Source organism: Montipora capricornis, chromosome 6 (genome assembly GCF_036669925.1).
Source record: "Montipora capricornis isolate CH-2021 chromosome 6, ASM3666992v2, whole genome shotgun sequence".
In the NCBI taxonomy this organism is placed as follows: domain Eukaryota; kingdom Metazoa; phylum Cnidaria; class Anthozoa; order Scleractinia; family Acroporidae; genus Montipora; species Montipora capricornis.
This window is the reverse complement of record NC_090888.1, coordinates 74,013,745-74,033,056: the sequence shown is the minus strand read 5'-3', so window position 1 is coordinate 74,033,056 and position 19,312 is coordinate 74,013,745. Positions and strand designations below refer to the sequence as shown.

At 37.8% G+C, this 19,312-nt stretch overlaps 2 protein-coding genes across 29 annotated transcripts in view; one reads left to right on the top strand and one right to left on the bottom strand.

Moving 5' to 3' along the window:
• Positions 1 to 7,298, bottom strand: part of LOC138054545 (uncharacterized) — a 29,235-nt gene extending 21,937 nt beyond the window's left edge. For 4 of the 12 annotated variants that reach the window (XR_011133287.1, XM_068901056.1, XM_068901060.1 and 1 more), the window contains exons 1-2: positions 5,177 to 5,328; positions 3,226 to 3,285 (exon numbers count right to left, since the gene is read on the bottom strand). Coding sequence is in view for 6 of the 12 variants with exons in the window: in XM_068901056.1 (XP_068757157.1) it covers positions 3,226 to 3,285; positions 5,177 to 5,244 (128 nt within the window). In the remaining 6 variants the exon portion in view is untranslated. The other 8 variants (XR_011133292.1, XR_011133291.1, XM_068901057.1 and 5 more) reach the window with 8 other exon arrangements.
• The window catches only part of LOC138054537 (tetratricopeptide repeat protein 28-like), a 31,138-nt gene continuing 13,252 nt past the window's right edge, over positions 1,427 to 19,312 (top strand). For 2 of the 17 annotated variants that reach the window (XM_068901025.1, XM_068901024.1), the window contains exons 1-9: positions 3,570 to 3,705; positions 4,383 to 4,430; positions 4,682 to 4,730; positions 5,335 to 5,381; positions 5,625 to 5,673; positions 6,353 to 6,400; positions 6,652 to 6,700; positions 7,305 to 7,351; positions 7,595 to 7,643. The gene's annotated coding sequence lies outside the window, so the exon portion shown is untranslated. Of the gene's footprint in view, positions 2,046 to 2,833; positions 2,933 to 3,353; positions 3,400 to 3,569; positions 3,706 to 3,762; positions 3,877 to 4,382; positions 4,431 to 4,681; positions 4,731 to 5,334; positions 5,382 to 5,624; positions 5,674 to 6,352; positions 6,401 to 6,651; positions 6,701 to 7,304; positions 7,352 to 7,594; positions 7,644 to 19,312 lie in introns of those variants that run through there. The other 15 variants (XM_068901032.1, XM_068901030.1, XM_068901036.1 and 12 more) reach the window with 13 other exon arrangements.

Sequence of the window (19,312 nt, the reverse complement as noted above, 5' to 3'; positions counted from 1 at the left end):
CCTTTTTAGGGCAAAAATCCGGCTTGGGCAATTCTTCGATGACAAAGACGGGTTGGACTGGAGCTTGAGACTTAAGTCTTTCAACTGAGTCTTAACAAAGTTAGCAGAATCCCGGTCCTTTTAAGGACTAAAACCTCCTTAAAGGGACCAATCTGGGCGTGGCCTAGGCTCTATTTGACCCCTTAATGACACCATATTTAAAACATTTTGCTTAGGCAAACGTCCAGATTTCTTCTCGATAAGAAGTTAATGACAGGCCTGCACGGATTCCTTCCGTGTGGTTTTTGTGGTTGCCTCGAGTTTGAGCCTAAAAAAAGCTATGTTTTTGCTCTGACCAGCATGTCGTTCCATCATAAAATGAATGCGACCAGAAAATTAAGGCAAAAGGACTTTTTTTTTGCATTTTTTACTTATTCCATTAAGTATTTTATTTTGTATGCAAAATGTTTGTTTATAGTGTATATAATTTTTTAGTTAGTCTTGCACGAGGCTCATGACAAGACAGTTATAAATAAATGCTGTATTATAAAGGATCAAACCTATTTTTTCTGCTTGTACAGGAATGGTTTCTACTGAAAACTTAGGAACCTAATGAAGAACCTACTTTAGCCTAAATTGCCAATCACTACCCCTAAATATAAGAACTTGTTTTGCCAAACATGGAAAAATGTAGGTTCTTACACGCGGGTTTTTACTGTATCTGGATGTATATATACTTTCCAGTCACAAACTTAAGTAACTTACATATAACTTAAGCTTACAGATTGTTGCTGTTGCAGTTGTAAAAGTTCTAACTGCATTTGAAGAGCTTTCATTTCCTGCCGAACATAAACAAATAACAACATTTCTGTCATACTTGTAAACTTACTCTCAAAATATTTATGAAACTGACAACAAGAAAATTAATGGCTCAAACCAACTTGACCCGCTGTCTTGATTCGCTTCGTCGACTGCGCGTTTTCTCAGTTTTTTCAGCACAATAGAAGCCTCTACACAGAAGATTTTTGTTTGTTTTTACGAAAGGCAAAACAACGTTTTTTTTGCCGCAAACACGACAGCCAATTTCATAGTGGTACATCACTTGCACGCTTTCAACTTATTCGCCAACAGGCGAAGGGAGCCACGCAAGCTTCTAAGACTCTTCTAACACTAAAAAGTCCTTCGCATGGTGGAGGAAAGTTTTGCAACTCCTCATCATTTCCCGCCTTTGCAAACGCGGCTACCAGCTAAAAGTTAGAATCTTCCAGAAAAAAAGAACAAGCGATCGATTCTTTTCCTTTGCCGAGAAAGCTCGATGACCTGTTGTCTTCTTTTCTGGCAACCATCTTGCTTGCAACGAGATTATGCGCATGCATCAAATGATTCCTAACGCACCAATCAGGCAAAAGTCTCCATTGCTTTTCGCAATATGATGAGCAATGGAGACTTTTGCCTGATTGGTCCGTTAGGAATCCCATTTGATGCATGCGCAAGGCATGCGCATAACCTCGTTGCAAATAGACTATTTATATCGTATGTGACGACGCGTGTGATCTGAAGAGGAAATCGAAGCGTCCCAAAAAACCATCAAATCATCCAGGACAACGTAGAAAATAGTAGCTGAGTGAACTTTATTTATCTAGCTGTCCATAAAATGAGTTTTCGAAAAGAAACAACGCGATTTGAAGTTTTAATGGAACATTTTCCTCGATTCGTTGACTGTCTCGAAATAGCGTGACGTCACGCGCTCTCGCATCCTTAGCGTTGTCTGCCTGTGGTCGTAGGTTTGATTCCTGCCCTGGACTCTGATTTTAAAGTTGTCCTACCCCCCGTTGCCCGTTGTCAACGCAACTTGTGTTGTATCAACTCCTTCCCTCGGGCCCATTACACATTTCCATCATGCGTGTATGTCGGTATTGTTTTTACATTTATTTTGTAGCGGTCACGGTCATTCAGTTGTAACTGACGCACGCACGCAAACAATCCACCGATATTGATTACCATTAATTTATTTGTAGCTGGGTTCCTTGTTCCTGCTCAACACGTTCCAACGAAGACTTTGCCAGGTAATGAGACACTCCTAATTGATTATTTTTTTGTTGTTTGATTGAACTATACTGCTTTCTGTTCTTTAATTAGTTGTACATTGTGATCACATAAATAGAGGATATTACACGGTGGCGAGAAGATATGAATTTTATGTTCGAGTGGCAAGAACATTATCTCACGAGTGAGCGAAGCGAACGAGTGAGATATTGTTCTTGCCACGAGAACATAAAATTCATATCTTCGAGCCAACGTGTAATGTTCTTTTTATTATATGGAGACTAAATATTGAATATTTCCGATTTTATTGTGTCTCAAAGTAGTCAAGTTTTACAAGTACGGCTGGGCTTTATAAAAAAGGCGGGAAAAAAAAGGCGGGAGTCGTGACGTCAGTGAACGATACGACACTCACAAAGGTGACATACGGAAAATACGCCACTCGGGTCCCGGATGTAGTGGTGTATGGAATCTACGAGTGGTTTAGTTCCCAGTAAAACACTCTCCTCCATATAATAATATGCCTTATAAGCCTGCTTTAAATTAAACTCTTTACTGTTTCTCATTGTTTAATAGCAAGAACAAGTAATGCATGCGTAATAAATTTCCTACCCGTCTCTCTTTTCTTTTCTTTGGATTAAAGTCAGTAACTATGTCGGCACACATTCCTTTTATGCATAAGTTAACTGTTTATTTTCTGAGTGATCACGATCATTCAGAAGCTTGGCTGGTTGTCACGAACGCAGGCACGCACCGCGCACGCAAACAATCAACCAATGTTGCTTGCCATTAATTCATTTGCAACGACTCGAGGAACATATCAAGGTAATAAGTAACATTAGCCTGAGGGTGTAATAAATTATTTGTTTCTTGTGTGATGGAACCATGAACTGCCCACCATTCTGAGAAAGTAAGTAAATGATATGTATCTTGAATTATTCCTGAACAGAGAAGGTTTTAGTTTTTGAATTCGCTTAGATTCAAACTTGAGGGTGCCACAAAGCAAAATGACGATTGAGAAAGCATTCAATCAGTTTTAGCCATGACAAACTCTTTATGTCTACTCGCTTTAAAGCCTTACATAAAGCTAAGCAAGACCAGAGCCTCGTATAATGTATGCGTTCTCATTACAACTTTGAACCTTGCCGAGCGAAACCATGTATTTTTTGAGTTGTTCCTAGCAATCATGAACAGTCATCTCACCTCGATCCGTTCTCTTGAGAACTTTTCAGCTTTCCGCTCCAGTTCCACTCTTTTTGCATACTAGGCACAAATGATTTGTGTTATGAAAGTTAAAATGGGCAACCATATTAAATCATCAAATTTTGCAGAGTCATTTCTTGTTGTCGAGCCTCACGTCGATTAGCACCCATTTTGGTAAGTTGCTCACTGTTACTCATTTCTTAATAACACGAACAAGTAATAATTTATGTGTGATAAACCAGTTCTGACGAATTTTGCGTTACTTTTTGTTGTTTTCTCTTTACTCAGTTTGGATCAAGTTACTGACTACGTCAGAATTCCTGATATGTTTATTTTCTAAAGTGATCATGATCACCGTCACTCATGATCAGTTGCGAATGACGCACCCAAATGATCCACTAGTATTATTTATCCCTTAATGTTTTGTTCAGCCGGATTCATTTTTCCTGCTCACAAGGTTTTAAAGAGGAACATTGCAAGGTATTTGGTAATATTAGCTTGCTGGGTGTAATCAGATATTTGTCTGTCGTTGCAAGATAATAAGTAACAATTAGCTTGAGGTGTCACGGTGCTAAATTATTTGTTTCTTGTGTGATCGAACTACAATGTAAAAACTGCCCTCCATTCTTTTCTTGCACATCGAGAAAGTAAGTAAGTAAATGATGTATCTTGAATTGTTTCTGAACAGAGAGGGTTTTTAGATTCAAAATTGAGGGTGTCACAAAGCAAATGACGATGAAGAATGCATTCAATCAGTTTTAGCCATAACAAACCCTTAATGTCTACTCGCTTTAAAGTCTTACTTAAAGCTAAGCAAGATCGGAGCATCGTATAATGTATCCCTTCTCACTACGACTTTGAACCTCGCCGGACGAAACCATTACTTGAGTTTTTCGGAGCAATGGAACAGTCATCTCACCTCGATCAGTGTTCAAATTGGACTGCTTCACTGATCAGTTGCGCTCTTTGCTCGAGTATGAAATGACTTCTCCTTGCTGCTCCATTTGTTAGTTCTCTTGAGAATTTTCAGCTTTCCGCTCCTGTTGTACATTTTTAATGCATACTAGGCATAAGGGAATTTTGTTATGAAAGTTAAAAGTTTTCCTACAAGATTCGATAATGCGTGGATAACCACATTAAATCATCAAATTTTGCAGAGTCATTTCTTGTCGTCAAGGACTTCGCATTGATTAGCATCCGTTTTGGTAAGTTGCTCACTGTTACTCATTTCTTAATAACACGAACAAGTAATTTACTTGTGATAAACCAGTTCTGATGAATTTTGCGTCACTTTTTGTTGTTTTCTCGACGTTACCCAGTGTGGATCGAGTTAGTGACTATGTCAGAATTCCCTACATGTTTATTTTCCGAAGTGACCACTGTCACTCATGATCCGTTGCAAATGATGCATCTAAATGATCCACCACTATTATTTATCCCTTAATTTTTTTTTCAGCCGGATTCAGTATTCCTGCTCAAAACGTTTTGAATAGGAACATTGCAAGGTATTTGGTAATATTAGCTTACTGGGTGTAATAAGTTATTCGTCTGTCGTTGCAAGGTAATGGGTAACAATTAGCTTGAGGGGTCACGGTGCTAAATTATTTGTTTCTTGTGTGATCGAACTATATACTGCCCTCCATTCTTTTCTTGCACATCTAGAAAGTAAGTAAATGATGTGTCTTGAATTCATCCTGAATAGAGAGGGTTTTTAGTTTTTGATTCAAAATTGAGGGTGTCACAAAGCAAATGACGGTTAAGAATGCATTCAATTAGTTTTAGGCATAACAAACCCGAAATGTCTATTCGCTTTAAAGTCTTAGTTAAAGCTAAGCAAGACCAGAGCCTCGTATAAGGTACATGTATGCGTTCTCATTACAACTTTGAACCTCGCCGAACGAAACCATGTATTTTTTGAGTTGTTCCTAGCAATCATGAACAGTCATCTCACCTCGATCCGTTCTCTTGAGAACTTTTCAGCTTTCCGCTCCAGTTCCACTCTTTTTGCATACTAGGCATAAATGATTTGTGTAATGAAAGTTAAACGTTTTCCTACAAGATTCGATATAATTTGCATGGATAACCACATTAAATCATCAAATTTTGCAGAGTCATTTCTTGTTGTCGAGGACCTCACATCGATTAGATCCATTTTGGTAAGTTGCTCACTGCAGTTACTCGTTTCTTAATAACACAAACAAGTAATTTATGTCTGATAAACCAGTTCTGATGAATTTTGCGTTACTTTTTGTTTTCTCTTTACCCAGTTTGGATCAAGTTAGTGACTAAGAATTCCCTACATATTTATTTTCTGAAGTGACCACTGTCACTCATGATCAGTTGCAAATGATGCATCTAAATGATCCACTGGTATTATTTATCCCTTAACTTTTTTTCAGCCGTATTCAGTATTCCTGCTCAGAAGGTTTTCAAGAGGAACATTGCAAGGTATTTAGTAATATTAACTTGCCGGATGTAATAAGTTATTTGTCTGCCGTTGCAAGGTAATAAGTAGCATTAGCTTGAGCGGTGTAATAAATTATTTGTTTGTTTCTTGTGTGATCCAACTGTACATACTTCCCTCCATTCTTTCCTTAACCATAGAGAAAGTAAGTAAATGATATATCTTGAATTGTTCCTGAAAGAAGAAGGTTTTAACTTTTGAATCCGCTTAGGTTCAAAATTGAGCAAGTCACAAAGCAAATGACCATGAATGCACTCAATCAGTTTTAGCCATAACAAACCCTTAATGTCTACTCGCTTTAAAGTCTTACTTAAAGCTAAGCAAGATCGGAGCATCGTATAATGTACCCGTTCTCACTACGACTTTGAACCTCGCCGGACGAAACCATTACTTGAGTTTTTCGGAGCAATGGAACAGTCATCTCACCTCGATCAGTGTTCAAATTGGACTGCTTCACTGATCAGTTGCGCTCTTTGCTCGAGTATGAAATGACTTCTCCTTGCTGCTCCATTTGTTAGTTCTCTTGAGAATTTTCAGCTTTCCGCTCCTGTTGTACATTTTAATGCATACTAGGCATAAGGGAATTTTGTTATGAAAGTTAAAAGTTTTCCTACAAGATTCGATAATGCATGGATAACCACATTAAATCATCAAATTTTGCAGAGTCATTTCTTGTCGTCAAGGACTTCGCATTGATTAGCATCCGTTTTGGTAAGTTGCTCACTGTTACTCATTTCTTAATAACACGAACAAGTAATTTACTTGTGATAAACCAGTTCTGATGAATTTTGCGTCACTTTTTGTTGTTTTCTCAACGTTACCCAGTGTGGATCGAGTTAGTGACTATGTCAGAATTCCCTACATGTTTATTTTCTGAAGTGACCACTGTCACTCATGATCCGTTGCAAATGATGCATCTAAATGATCCACCACTATTATTTATCCCTTAATTTTTTTTTCAGCCGGATTCAGTATTCCTGCTCAAAACGTTTTGAATAGGAACATTGCAAGGTATTTGGTAATATTAGCTTACTGGGTGTAATAAGTTATTCGTCTGTCGTTGCAAGGTAATGGGTAACAATTAGCTTGAGGGGTCACGGTGCTAAATTATTTGTTTCTTGTGTGATCGAACTATATACTGCCCTCCATTCTTTTCTTGCACATCTAGAAAGTAAGTAAATGATGTGTCTTGAATTCTTCCTGAATAGAGAGGGTTTTTAGTTTTTGATTCAAAATTGAGGGTGTCACAAAGCAAATGACGGTTAAGAATGCATTCAATTAGTTTTAGGCATAACAAACCCGAAATGTCTATTCGCTTTAAAGTCTTAGTTAAAGCTAAGCAAGACCAGAGCCTCGTATAAGGTACATGTATGCGTTCTCATTACAACTTTGAACCTCGCCGAACGAAACCATGTATTTTTTGAGTTGTTCCTAGCAATCATGAACAGTCATCTCACCTCGATCCGTTCTCTTGAGAACTTTTCAGCTTTCCGCTCCAGTTCCACTCTTTTTGCATACTAGGCATAAATGATTTGTGTAATGAAAGTTAAACGTTTTCCTACAAGATTCGATATAATTTGCATGGATAACCACATTAAATCATCAAATTTTGCAGAGTCATTTCTTGTTGTCGAGGACCTCACATCGATTAGATCCATTTTGGTAAGTTGCTCACTGCAGTTACTCGTTTCTTAATAACACAAACAAGTAATTTATGTCTGATAAACCAGTTCTGATGAATTTTGCGTTACTTTTTGTTTTCTCTTTACCCAGTTTGGATCAAGTTAGTGACTATGAGTTCCCTATATATTTATTTTCTGAAGTGACCACTGTCACTCATGATCAGTTGCAAATGATGCATCTAAATGATTCACTGGTATTATTTATCCCTTAACTTTTTTTCAGCCGTATTCAGTATTCCTGCTCAGAAGGTTTTCAAGAGGAACATTGCAAGGTATTTAGTAATATTAGCTTGCCGGATGTAATAAGTTATTTGTCTGCCGTTGCAAGGTAATAAGTAACATTAGCTTGAGCGGTGTAATAAATTATTTGTTTGTTTCTTGTGTGATCCAACTGTACATACTTCCCTCCATTCTTTCCTTAACCATAGAGAAAGTAAGTAAATGATATATCTTGAATTGTTCCTGAAGGAAGAAGGTTTTAACTTTTGAATCCGCTTAGGTTCAAAATTGAGCAAGTCACAAAGCAAATGACCATGAATGCACTCAATCAGTTTTAGCCATAACAAACCCTTATTAATGTCTACTCGCTTTAAAGCCCGGTCGGGGGTACCCCCATTTATGGGCTATATAGAAGGTAAATATTTTAAGCAAGAGCCGGTACAGCGTAGATTTGATTTTAGTAGTGTACTATCTTTCGGCTGGCGAAAATAGCCTTCTTCAAGTACAATGAGAGTTTACATTGGATTGCTTTTCTGTACACATATATAGTAAGTGGACGTTGACGTAATACTGGAAAAATGTGATAAAATATGGTAGTTACAAAAACTTTGAATTCAAATGCTAAGAGTAACGGGAAAATAACTGAAAAGACTGTAAATAATAAACTGAAATCTTATACGTTCCTTGGCGGATATTAAGACCGTTGGGATCAATTGTCATGCCTTTTGAAATTGAAAAAAAGCTTCCCTGGCCTTACCTGCCTTACGGATAGAGTCTGTTGGAAAATATTGTTTCGATAGCAATTAGTTGCATGTCCTTAGAGATGTTGTGGCTCAAGTAAAATTAAGGCCTGGGTCACCCAGCATTTGAACCATTTTTTTGAAAAAAAAAAAAAAAAAAAAAAAATTTAAGTAGTTTGCACCTGATTTTTCTCAGACTTGACAGAAAGGTGCATTAGGAGCAGCCCTCTCAGCCTGTATTACTAATTTACCGGAAAGTAATATGATACCTTCAGTAATGGTTACTTTACGCGGCAAATTTGTTGGTTGTGTTCTGAAGGAAATTCCCACCACTAAACAAACAGAAAGTCGGAAAGCAACAGTGGCTATGTCTATGAATAGATGAGATACGATTTATTAGTTTTACGCTTGGAATCCCAGCCAGAATTTATCCCTGTCCGAGGTGGATTCGATCGAGTTATGGTTTGCAATAACAACGCCATTCTTTTAGATTGATTACAGACCCTTGCGAAACAAATCTGGAATATTCTGGTTATTTCCAGAATTTTTCTTAGGATATGACAAAAAAAATTTCTAGAAATTCCCGGAATTTACCAGTTTCCTTTTCTGGAAAATTCTAGAAAATTCTAGAATGTTAATGAAACATGCTAATTAGGGAAGAAATTGCCAGCTTTATTCCAGAAATCATAATCTGGGATCAAATCTGGTTTTTCCAGCTTGTTACAAATGCTGCTTTCTAGATTTCCTAGACATTCCTGCATGCTATTAAATGAAAGCATGTGAAGATCATGTATTAATTTCCAGCTTTTTTCAAGGATATTCCAGTTTTTCATGATTTTCCTCGGCCTTTTCCCACCAGTTAATTTTATTCCTTGATGGTTTTAACTTTTGGTTCCTTTAAGGCAATTCAGCCATTGGTAACTTTTTAAATTTATCAGGAGTGACTTTACTAAGCTTCTTACTCTAAGCAGTCAAATCCACAACAAAAACAGGCATCATTTTCTTGTCTGTATAAAGAACTACCAAAGATCATTGAATACTTTGTTTAACTATAAAGTTTTTTGTCATTAGTGGTAATCAGGCAGTCATGTCTTGTACCTTCCCTTGTAGAACCAGACACTGTGTAATCTATGTAAATCCTATTTAACGACCTTATGTAAATGGTATGTTATGATATACATAAATTGGATACAGAAGCCTTATTCAAAGGCTATGTTATACGTATGCCTCATGTATATATTTTGAAAGGAAATGCTATGTTTTATCTAGTCAAATGGAACCTTTACGGAGCATATGTAAAGGCTACCGGTATGTTATGGGGTTTTTGTGTCCAAAAATAAAAATGGTTTCAACATAGTTTATACGTAGATTCGAAACAGAAAATACACAACACATACATAATTATCCTGCTCCTATAAAATAATATTCCAGCAAATCAGAAATGTGCTGGAAACTACAAAAAATCCATTGTAGTCAAGCTATTAACAGTTATTACCATAGCTCACAGACAAAAACAATTAGACGACAGATTTTGAAGCAGTTACATATTTTTATTGCATGAACCTAAGCATTTAATTCATGCCAAAATCTTTGAATTGGGTTGTTGTTTTAAATTTAACGAGACCCTCCATGAGGGTACACTGGGTTGCCTGTGGTAAGTGCACCGTTCCAGACAATTTTTTTTCAAGTTGGGGGGTCATTAAGACCATTTAAGGGGTCACCCAGAAGTCATACCAGCAGAGGGCCTTTGGCTCACAGGTCCTCACACGTTCGCACGACGAACAGATCCTTTTCTGAGGTTAAAAACCTGGCTACCAGCCTATTAATTAATCATTTGTCGGAAAGAAGAAATTCCTGTCCTCTTTGGAAATTTTAGACACGCATTGCTTACATGTGGTAGTGAAGTAAAACAGCAATTTATTCCATATAAAATGTCAACTGAGCTGTGTGTTGTCTTCTAGGAGATTCAAGTTGTCCTTGCATAATATGTAGCTCTAGCAGTGCACGATATTGATTTGGTATTGTCTATCATTGTAGTGCCATGATAGAAGTCTTGGGTAAATAGCCTGAGAAGACATGTGGTTACTAGCAAAGTACTGAACCCAGAAAGATTGAAGAAAATAAATGGGAAGTGAGAAACATTGGCTTCTGGGCTGACATGTTGATAATTTTCAAGCTCCCTCACATCTTCTTTCACCTCAAGTTTAAGCGTGCCCTCTGAGCATCTGACAGCTTTGTAATACTAAAGTTTACTAAAGTTAATTCCAGGAGTCCGGCGGGGTTAGTATCTGGATGGGTGACCTCAAACATATACCCCTTTGTAAAACAGGAGCATTGGACCGAAAATACTATTAACGCTAACCAATGCGAACTCAGCAAGGTACAGATTTTGTTAGCTTGCTCTATGCAAAAACAAATATTGATGCAAAAGTAAATTGATACACAGTTTTTAGAAAGAGCAGAAGGAAGTTTCCTGGACGGTCGTTCGAGAATAACATATTTACGACATGAAAACAACATTAACTTTGAACCGTGAATATAGAATATAAAAAGTTACGATCAGCGACAAACATTTTGGGGAGATTTTTGCTACGTTCAATTTTGTTATTGTACTTTTGGTTGCACAAATTAATCGCAAAATCGAAAGTGACATCGCCGGAATTCAGCGGGCGCCGTGATTAATTTTGTGTCAAATGATGGCAAGGTACCGGGTTTTCGTAAGTTTCTTTTTCTGTCAAGTGTTATAGAGTTTGACAATAAATGAGCAAAGTCAAAAACAAAGATCACAATCGCCCAAACTCTTGAGGTTGACCCCGGGGTTGACCATTGTTTCTGCTGAGTCAAAAATTTACTCTCCAAGACAAGGTTTTGTATCACCAGGTAATTCCATCATTTTGGAAATAGCAGCTACTTTATTGTTCATCTGCGTCACAATTTAGTTTTGTCCAATATACACAAACCGATACGATTCGTCAATTCCGATAGTCCATTGGTACCAATGGTAGGATTGGTACCAATACAAAAGAATGTCCTTCCAATGGTTCTGTTGGTGAATATGCATTTCATGAAGGGGACTTTCACTATTTTCCCAATTATGATGGTCTATTGGTACCAATCGTACCATTGGTACCAATAGAAAATGATGTCATTCCAATGGTTCTACTGGTGAAACTATTTTCTCATGTGATCTAGCTGGGTACAGCCTACGGGGCAATTCCGATGGTCCATTGGTACCAATGGTACGATTGGTACTAATAGAAAATTATGTCATTCCAATGGTTCTATTGGTGAAAAAAAAGTTCGCTTTCACACCAAGTAAAGGCACGCAATAATTATAATGATTATTCCTCGTTCTACAAGCCAACCACAAAAACAAGTTAGCTTTTACACCAAGTAAAAGCACGCAATAATTATTATAACGAGATGCTTCCGTGAAGCATACACTGGGTTGCCTGTGGTACGTGTTACAGAAAATCACAAGGCACTGAATTGTGTGGTATTGAACTACAACATTCCAGTCTCTGAAGAATAACAAATAAAAGAGAAGCGAGAAACATTGTCTTCTGGGCTGACATGTTGATAATTTTCAAGTTCCCTCACAACTTCTTTACACCACAAGTTTAAGCGTGCCCTCTGAACATCTGACAGCTTTGTAATACCAAAGTTCACTGAAGTCAATGCCTGTCCTGCAGGGTTAGTGTTTGGATGGGAGACCAAAACAATATACCCCTCATCAAACAGAAGCATCGGACCGAAAATACTGTTAACGCTAACAAATGCGAACTCAGCAAGGTACAGATTTTGTTAGCTTGCTTTATGCAAAATAAGAACATCATTCTAAAGGCTTATTCTACGCAAAAAGTACGTTTTGGAGCTAATTTTGAGAATGGAAATCAAGGTTACGCGGCAGACGGCAAATACAAACTCGCGATTTAATTAACTTAACACACCAGAAAGACGCTAACCTCATTTTGACAAGATAAGGCTTTACTATTGCCATAAAAACTATCCAGTTACGCTCGCATATCATAAAACATGATGAATTCATAAAGGCCACCTTTTCCAGCGAACAATTTTTGAAACAAACAACATATTTGCTATTAGAGGCAAAAACCCCTTCCTATTTCATTACGTGCGTGAAGAGAAGAAACTCAGTCGTTTCAAATATGCGCAATATTGCAACAAACTAAATTTCAGGATCAAACCGTTTACATGAAGAACCTTTTCCTTGAATAATGAAGCACAAAATAGACGACAAGCTTTCTTTCAAATAATCCTTGGCTGTCACAATTCCAATTATTTTTTTTTTACCTGAAGATTGTGCAGAGTTGATCACAGATCCACGTGATCGAAGGTGTTCGATTCGTTCTCTGTCTTTGTTGAACCCATAAGTTACCAGAGAATTTTCCATTTGATTTCAGTGTTCTACATAACAGCACAGTTGGTAAATATTATTTTAAGAAATACAGCTCACTTTGATTTCGACTCGACGGGCGATAGATTGTTGTCGAGGTCCATTACTCTTCGCTTTTGAGATTCCAGGTGTTGGTTTTTCACCGCCTGCCTAGTTTATCCAACTGACTTTCCATTATTGAGCTCCATAAGGGTATATTTTGTTTAAGGATCCACTAAAACGCCATTCGCGTTACATCACTTTCGACGCCATTGGACACAGTAGAATCATTAACTTAGCCTGCCACCAGAGAAATCTACGCAGTTCCACTACCCTCTCGATCCTAAGAAAATACGCGCAGAAGGCTCTATGCACACCACCACTTACCAGGGGAGTGCCGGGAAGACTTTTACCGACACGGAACAAATGCCAAACACTTTCCGACTGGGATTGCCATACGGCAACCCATTAAATATTCCTCGTTCTATAAGCTTACCACGCAAAACAAGTTCGCTTTTACACCAAGTAAAAGCACGCAATAATTATTATGAATATTCCTCGTTTAATAAGCCAACCACACAAAACAAGTTCGCTGTTACACCAAGTAAAAGCACGCAGTAATTACGATGAATAGTCCTCGTTCTAAAGCCAAGCACGCAAAACAAGTTGGCCTTTACACCAAGTAAAAGCACGCAATAATTATTATGAATATTCCTCGTTCTATATAAGCCAACCACGCAAAACAAGTTCGCTTTTACACCAAGTAATAGCGCGCTATAATTATTATGAATATTCCTCGTTCTGTAAGCCAACCACGCAAAACAAGTTGGCTTTTACACCAAGTAAAAGCACGCAATAATTATCATGAATATTCCTCGTTCTGTAAGCCAACCACGCAAAACAAGATGGCTTTTACAACAAAGAAAAAGCATGTACGCAATAATTATTATGAATATTCCTCGTTCGAAAGCCAACCACAAAAAACAAGTTCGCTTTTACACCAAGTAAAAGCACGCAATAATTATCATGAATATTCCTCGTTCTGTAAGTCAACCACGCAAAACAAGTTGGCTTTTACCACAAAGAAAAAGCATGTACGCAATAATGATTACGAATGTTCCTCGTTCTAAAGCCAACCACGCAAAACAAGTTCGCTTTTACACCAAGTAATAGCGCGCTATAATTATTATGAATATTATAAGCCAAGCACCCAAAACAATTTACACCAAGTAAAAGCGCGCTATAATTATTATGAATATTCCTCGTTCTGTAAGCCAACCACGCAAAACAAGTTGGCTTTTACACCAAGTAAAAGCATACAATAATTACCATGAATATTCCTCGTTCTGTAAGCCAACCACGCAAAACAAGTTGGCTTTTACACCAAGTAAAAGCATGCAATAATTACCATGAATATTCCTCGTTCTGTAAGCCAACCACGCAAAACAAGTTGGCTTTTACACCAAGTAAAAGCATGCAATAATTACCATGAATATTCCTCGTTCTGTAAGCCAACCACGCAAAACAAGTTCGCTTTTACGCCAAGTAATAGCGCGCTATAATTATTATGAATATTATAAGCCAAGCACACAAAACAATTTACACCAAGTAAAAGCGCGCTATAATTATTATGAATATTCCTCGTTCTGTAGGCCAACCACGCAAAACAAGTTCGCCTTTACAACAGAGAAAAAGCATGTACGCAATAATTATTATGAATTTTCCTCGTTCTAAAGCCAACCAGGCAAAACAAGTTCGCTGTTACACCAAGTAACAGCGCGCTATAATTATTATGAATTCATAAAGGCCACCTTTTCCAGCGAACAGTTTTTTGAAACAACATATTTGCTATTAGAGGCAAAAACCACTTCCTATTTCATTACGTGCGTGAAGAGAAAAAACTCAGTCGTGTCAAATATGCGCAATATTACAACAAACTAAAATTTCAGGATCAAACCGTTTCCATGAAGAACCGTTTCCTTGAATAATGAAGCACAAAATAGACGACAAGCTTTCTTTCATATAAGCCTTGGCTGTCACATTTCCAATTATTTTTTCTTACCTGAAGACTGTGCAGAGTTGATCACAGATCCGCGTAAGGTGTTCGATTCGTTCTCTGTCTTTTCAAAACAAAATAGAAAATAGAGCTAAATATTGTTACCTCTTACCATTAATTATCTGAAAATAAGTCCTACAATCTTCTAATTTGCAAAATCAAAAAAAAAAAAAAATGAAACTGGAAGTATGAGACAAGATATTACAAAGTCATAAATGCTAGCGTCCTCATTTTTTGAATGACCTTTACAAAAGAGTGATAAATGTATTTTTTTGGATTATAGTCTCTATAACTCAATCAATAAGACTGGAATTTTGCAGAGTGGTTAAGCATTTGAATCAAAAACCCTCTGAAGGGAGTCGGAATGTATGGCAAAAACATCTACTACGTGTACGAAAAACAGATGACATAAAATAATGGAAACAGGCGACAAGAAACAATATCACACCAAAACATAACGTCTTGCAAACAGTAGTTAAACAATAATTATGTTACCATTTGTGTCTGGTGCCCCACGAAGGAGCCATATTAAATTAAAGATGAACTGTCCAAGTGAAATTAAGATTGGTTATTTAATAGTAATACATGAAGCAGAAGTGTAACCTAGCAACCTTTGTAGCTTTCTTAATTGGTGTTGATAAAAGAATCCTCCTTACAAGAAGGGGTTTCTCTCTCACTAATTAGCAGGTAGTTTGAGGGGAATATTGTGTGTGAACGGTGGCTGAGTTGGGGAAACATCACACAAAAGTTAGGGTTAGTCTGTAGAATGAGGGGGGGAAATTTACAAAGCAAACTCTCAACCCCAAAATAAGGCTAACAAATGAAACAAATTCTGTGTGAAATTAAAAACTTTAATCACAGAAACAGCCAGATAGTACATGTATGAAAAACTGAATCACGTAGGAGGGATTAACAAATATTTGACCATAAAAATTATTCAGCAGACGTGGCCGGCTTGGCGGTGATATCTCCAAAAAGGCTCGTGGTGTATGAGGCCACCTAAGCAGAAACAGCCACAAGTCAAAAAGGGACCTTGCCGAGTTCTGGAATATGTACTCACTAGATGCAGATGTAGAAGTCCTTTAAGGCCTTTTACTGACACCTTGAAAACAATATGAAACAGAGAGTTACTGTATTGATATGTACTATTTGATTGAGTAAAAGGGCTAGATCGGACACATTTTTTTTTCTTTCTTTAAATAAGCCCTCAGACCCCCAAAAATAGATGCCTGTGATCCTTGAGTGTGAAATAGTTATGCTATATTTTTTAAGTTCTCTGTGTGGTGTTGCTAGTCAAGCCTAACAATAAATACAGTCATTGTTATTTTTTAAGGTATGTTCCAGGGCTCATGCTCTTAATTATTTTATGTTTCACACTGTGGAACAAAATGTGATCATATTGATCAGCCACAGGTTAGCTTATTTGTTGGGGCCAAACTGCACAAAGGCAAAGAAAACAATATGGGGTTTGGGAGAGGATGGGGAGTCTTAAAACGTAGCAGTAGTGATAGGCTACAAATTGCTTTTCTTCAGGGGAGGATATTCTACAAGGAACTGGAATCATTGCTTTGTCCTCAGATGGTACAAAATATGAAGGAGTTGCCATGGAATAGTATGGCTTTTTTGCATAGTTATACCTAAGGGGGCAAGGACATGGTATTTACAATAACTTATCAGTTTTGCATTGTTTTGCTGTGATCCATTTTAAGTTTAGTCTATATATTACCTCGAGATCAAACATTGTTTGCCATGTTATGAAGTGTTCTTACACATCTGTCCTTCTGTGGAATGTTTGTTTCCAGGCTTTAAAGTAATTAAGTAGTTGGTTTAAGTTGGTAACACGTTGATCTGTTATTGACTGCAGTGGACTGTTATCTTTGAAGACATTCCAAAGCATTTCACATTTTCATAAGTTCTTGTATCTTTTCTGTGGTGTTTTCATGCAAAGCCATGTCTTTGCAAACTTTTTCGGACAGAGTATTAACAGCAAGCTTTACTCGTATTTTATTTAAATTATCAAGCGCCCTGATTAAACCGTATTTGTTGTTTGTTGATTTTCCCAAGCGGGTGAAATCTTGCAAATAGTTTTAAAATATTGTTGGTAAAATTGACTGCGGTGGAGAATCCGATTCGTCGCGAGCGATTTTAAGTGAGCAAGTTTGAAGTTCTGAAACGCTGCTATATCCAAATATATCCACCTGGTTTTTTACTATGTTATGTAAAAGCTATCGATCTTAAACATATGTAAAATTTAGAGCGGAGTAATGTGGGGTACTCCTAGAAGAAGCAGCGGAACATGGCTTGGTCAGAATACCGGTCGTTTCACCACCGTATGTTCGCCAACGCCCAAAAGCACCTTTTTCGTTGAGAATAATTGTCAATTAGATTACTTGCAATTCACTTCATGAGAGGGATTGTTGATGTGAACCGCCATATTTGTTATTGAACCTTTCAATGCGCCCCAATCCCCCCTCAAATTTTATTAGTTTTCTTTATTGATAGTTTATTGCTGGTCATATTCTTTTGCAAACTTGGTGGCTCCTAAAGGAGCCGTTTTTTGGTTGTGATTTTTACTGACTTCTTCAGTTTCCACGAGTGGGGCCGTTGAGATGTGAGCACGTTTTCAGCAACTGTGCGGCGGTCTTCTCTTTCCTTTCGTACTTCTCCCAGCTGTCGAATAGCCTCGCCTGTTTCGATACTGCTTCAGTTTTTCATCGGACACAAATGCTAGGATATTGATTAGTAGAAAGAGGTTTAGATAGTTTTACTAATACTTGGAAGCTGCATATGCATAACGTTTTCGAGTTCGATTCCTTACTATAATACTTGGAAACTGTTTTCCCAGTTCGATTCCGAATATTGCGTTGTCTTTATCTTTATTTTAATGCTCAATAGACTGCATAATGTTTTCTCAGTTTTATTAATTTATAACTAAACAGTGATTAAAACCTTCTTGTAGTCTTTTTCTTTCTTGTTGGCCATCAGGACAAACACAAGTGGGACTTGCTTTGCATTTTCCCTGGATCGGACGAAAGCATTCACCGTCAGTAGCTGCTTGAATGGGTGTCGCACAAGCTTGAAGGTTCCGTCCATGTACCAGGATTTAGCCTTGGCCAGGGTATTTAGCTGCTCCTGTCTGGCGAAGATCAGATGCCTTTCTGCTTAACTGTTAGGTCGGCTTGGAAGAAACCGGGAGGGAGACATTCCTCGACCAGTTCGAAGTCCAGATCTTTCGGTTGCTCGGGTCTGAGTTTCTGCCGGAGTCGGTTGGCAGCTCTAGCCACATGCGCAGGCTTAGGGAGGGCTGGACAAGGTGCAGCAGTCAGTTCATCTAACATGACCTAAAAAAAAGGAAGGAAAATTTGACTGTCTCGTCGATGAGATGCTTTTCATCAAGCAGCAATTGTAGTCTCAACACACAGATTCCTCGCAGACTGATTCCATTCACGGAAAGCTCTTTGTTTAAGAACATTCCATCACCTATTGTCGTTTTAGTATTGTGAAAAACAAGCATACCAAAAGATGGCGGAATGTCAAAGGCATCCATCTCTTCCTCGATTCTGCTACTCTCCCCAATTGGATCAGTGATCTCACTGCAATATAGGCATCGCCAAACCACCTCTAATCCGGTCTTAACAGCATCTCTATACTGCTGTCTCGAAATTCCCGTGTTGCAACGTCGATGTTGTCATTTGTCACAGCCATTGCAATAGATACAATAATAGCTTTCCATCTCGAGTGACTCTTGTAAACATATTTGATCAGCGAAAATACTTCGATAAGATGAGTGGGTTGAATTGAACAGAAAATCACAGCCCTTTTATACAGCAATGCCTGATTAAGCCGGATCAAAATCGCAGGAATTTGATTGACAGATATTGTTGGTGTTAACTGTTCTTTCTTGTAGTTACATATCATTAAACGTTTAAACAATATGCTATTTAAGTTGAAAAAGTTCTCACCTCCTTTGCAACCTGCCGCACAAGTGAAGTTAATGAGCTCACATTGTTTTTATCGCGTTTCTAATTCTTCCCGTAACAGGGAGAAAAGAGACCGGTAGAGAAGCAGACTGTAGGGGGAACATTTAATAGTTGAGTGGGGGAAGGAAAAAGTTTTGCCGCAAATATTTAATCAGTGTTTCAAACAACGCAAAAACCCTCTGCGAGAGTAGAACAAACACGGAGGCGAAATTTGCAGGAAACAAGTGAACGTTTCTAAGCGCGTAATCAAACAAACATATTTCAACTCGATGGCTCTTTAACTACGCAAATGTTTAATAAAAAGGTTTTACAGCCTGTTTATGTCCACAAATAAAGCCGTGGATGGCGTGGGAGACAGAGAGGGAGAGAGAGAGATTGGGGAGAGTGAAAGGAACATTTTCAAGCCGAATCAAACAATTCATCTTGGATCAAAGGTCACATTATCTTCTTTTGGTAATTTGTAAATAAAATTCAGATCTATTTCACAAAGTATTTTGGACGTTGGCGAACTGACATTATTAGACGTTGGCAAATAGACTTCATACGTTGGCGA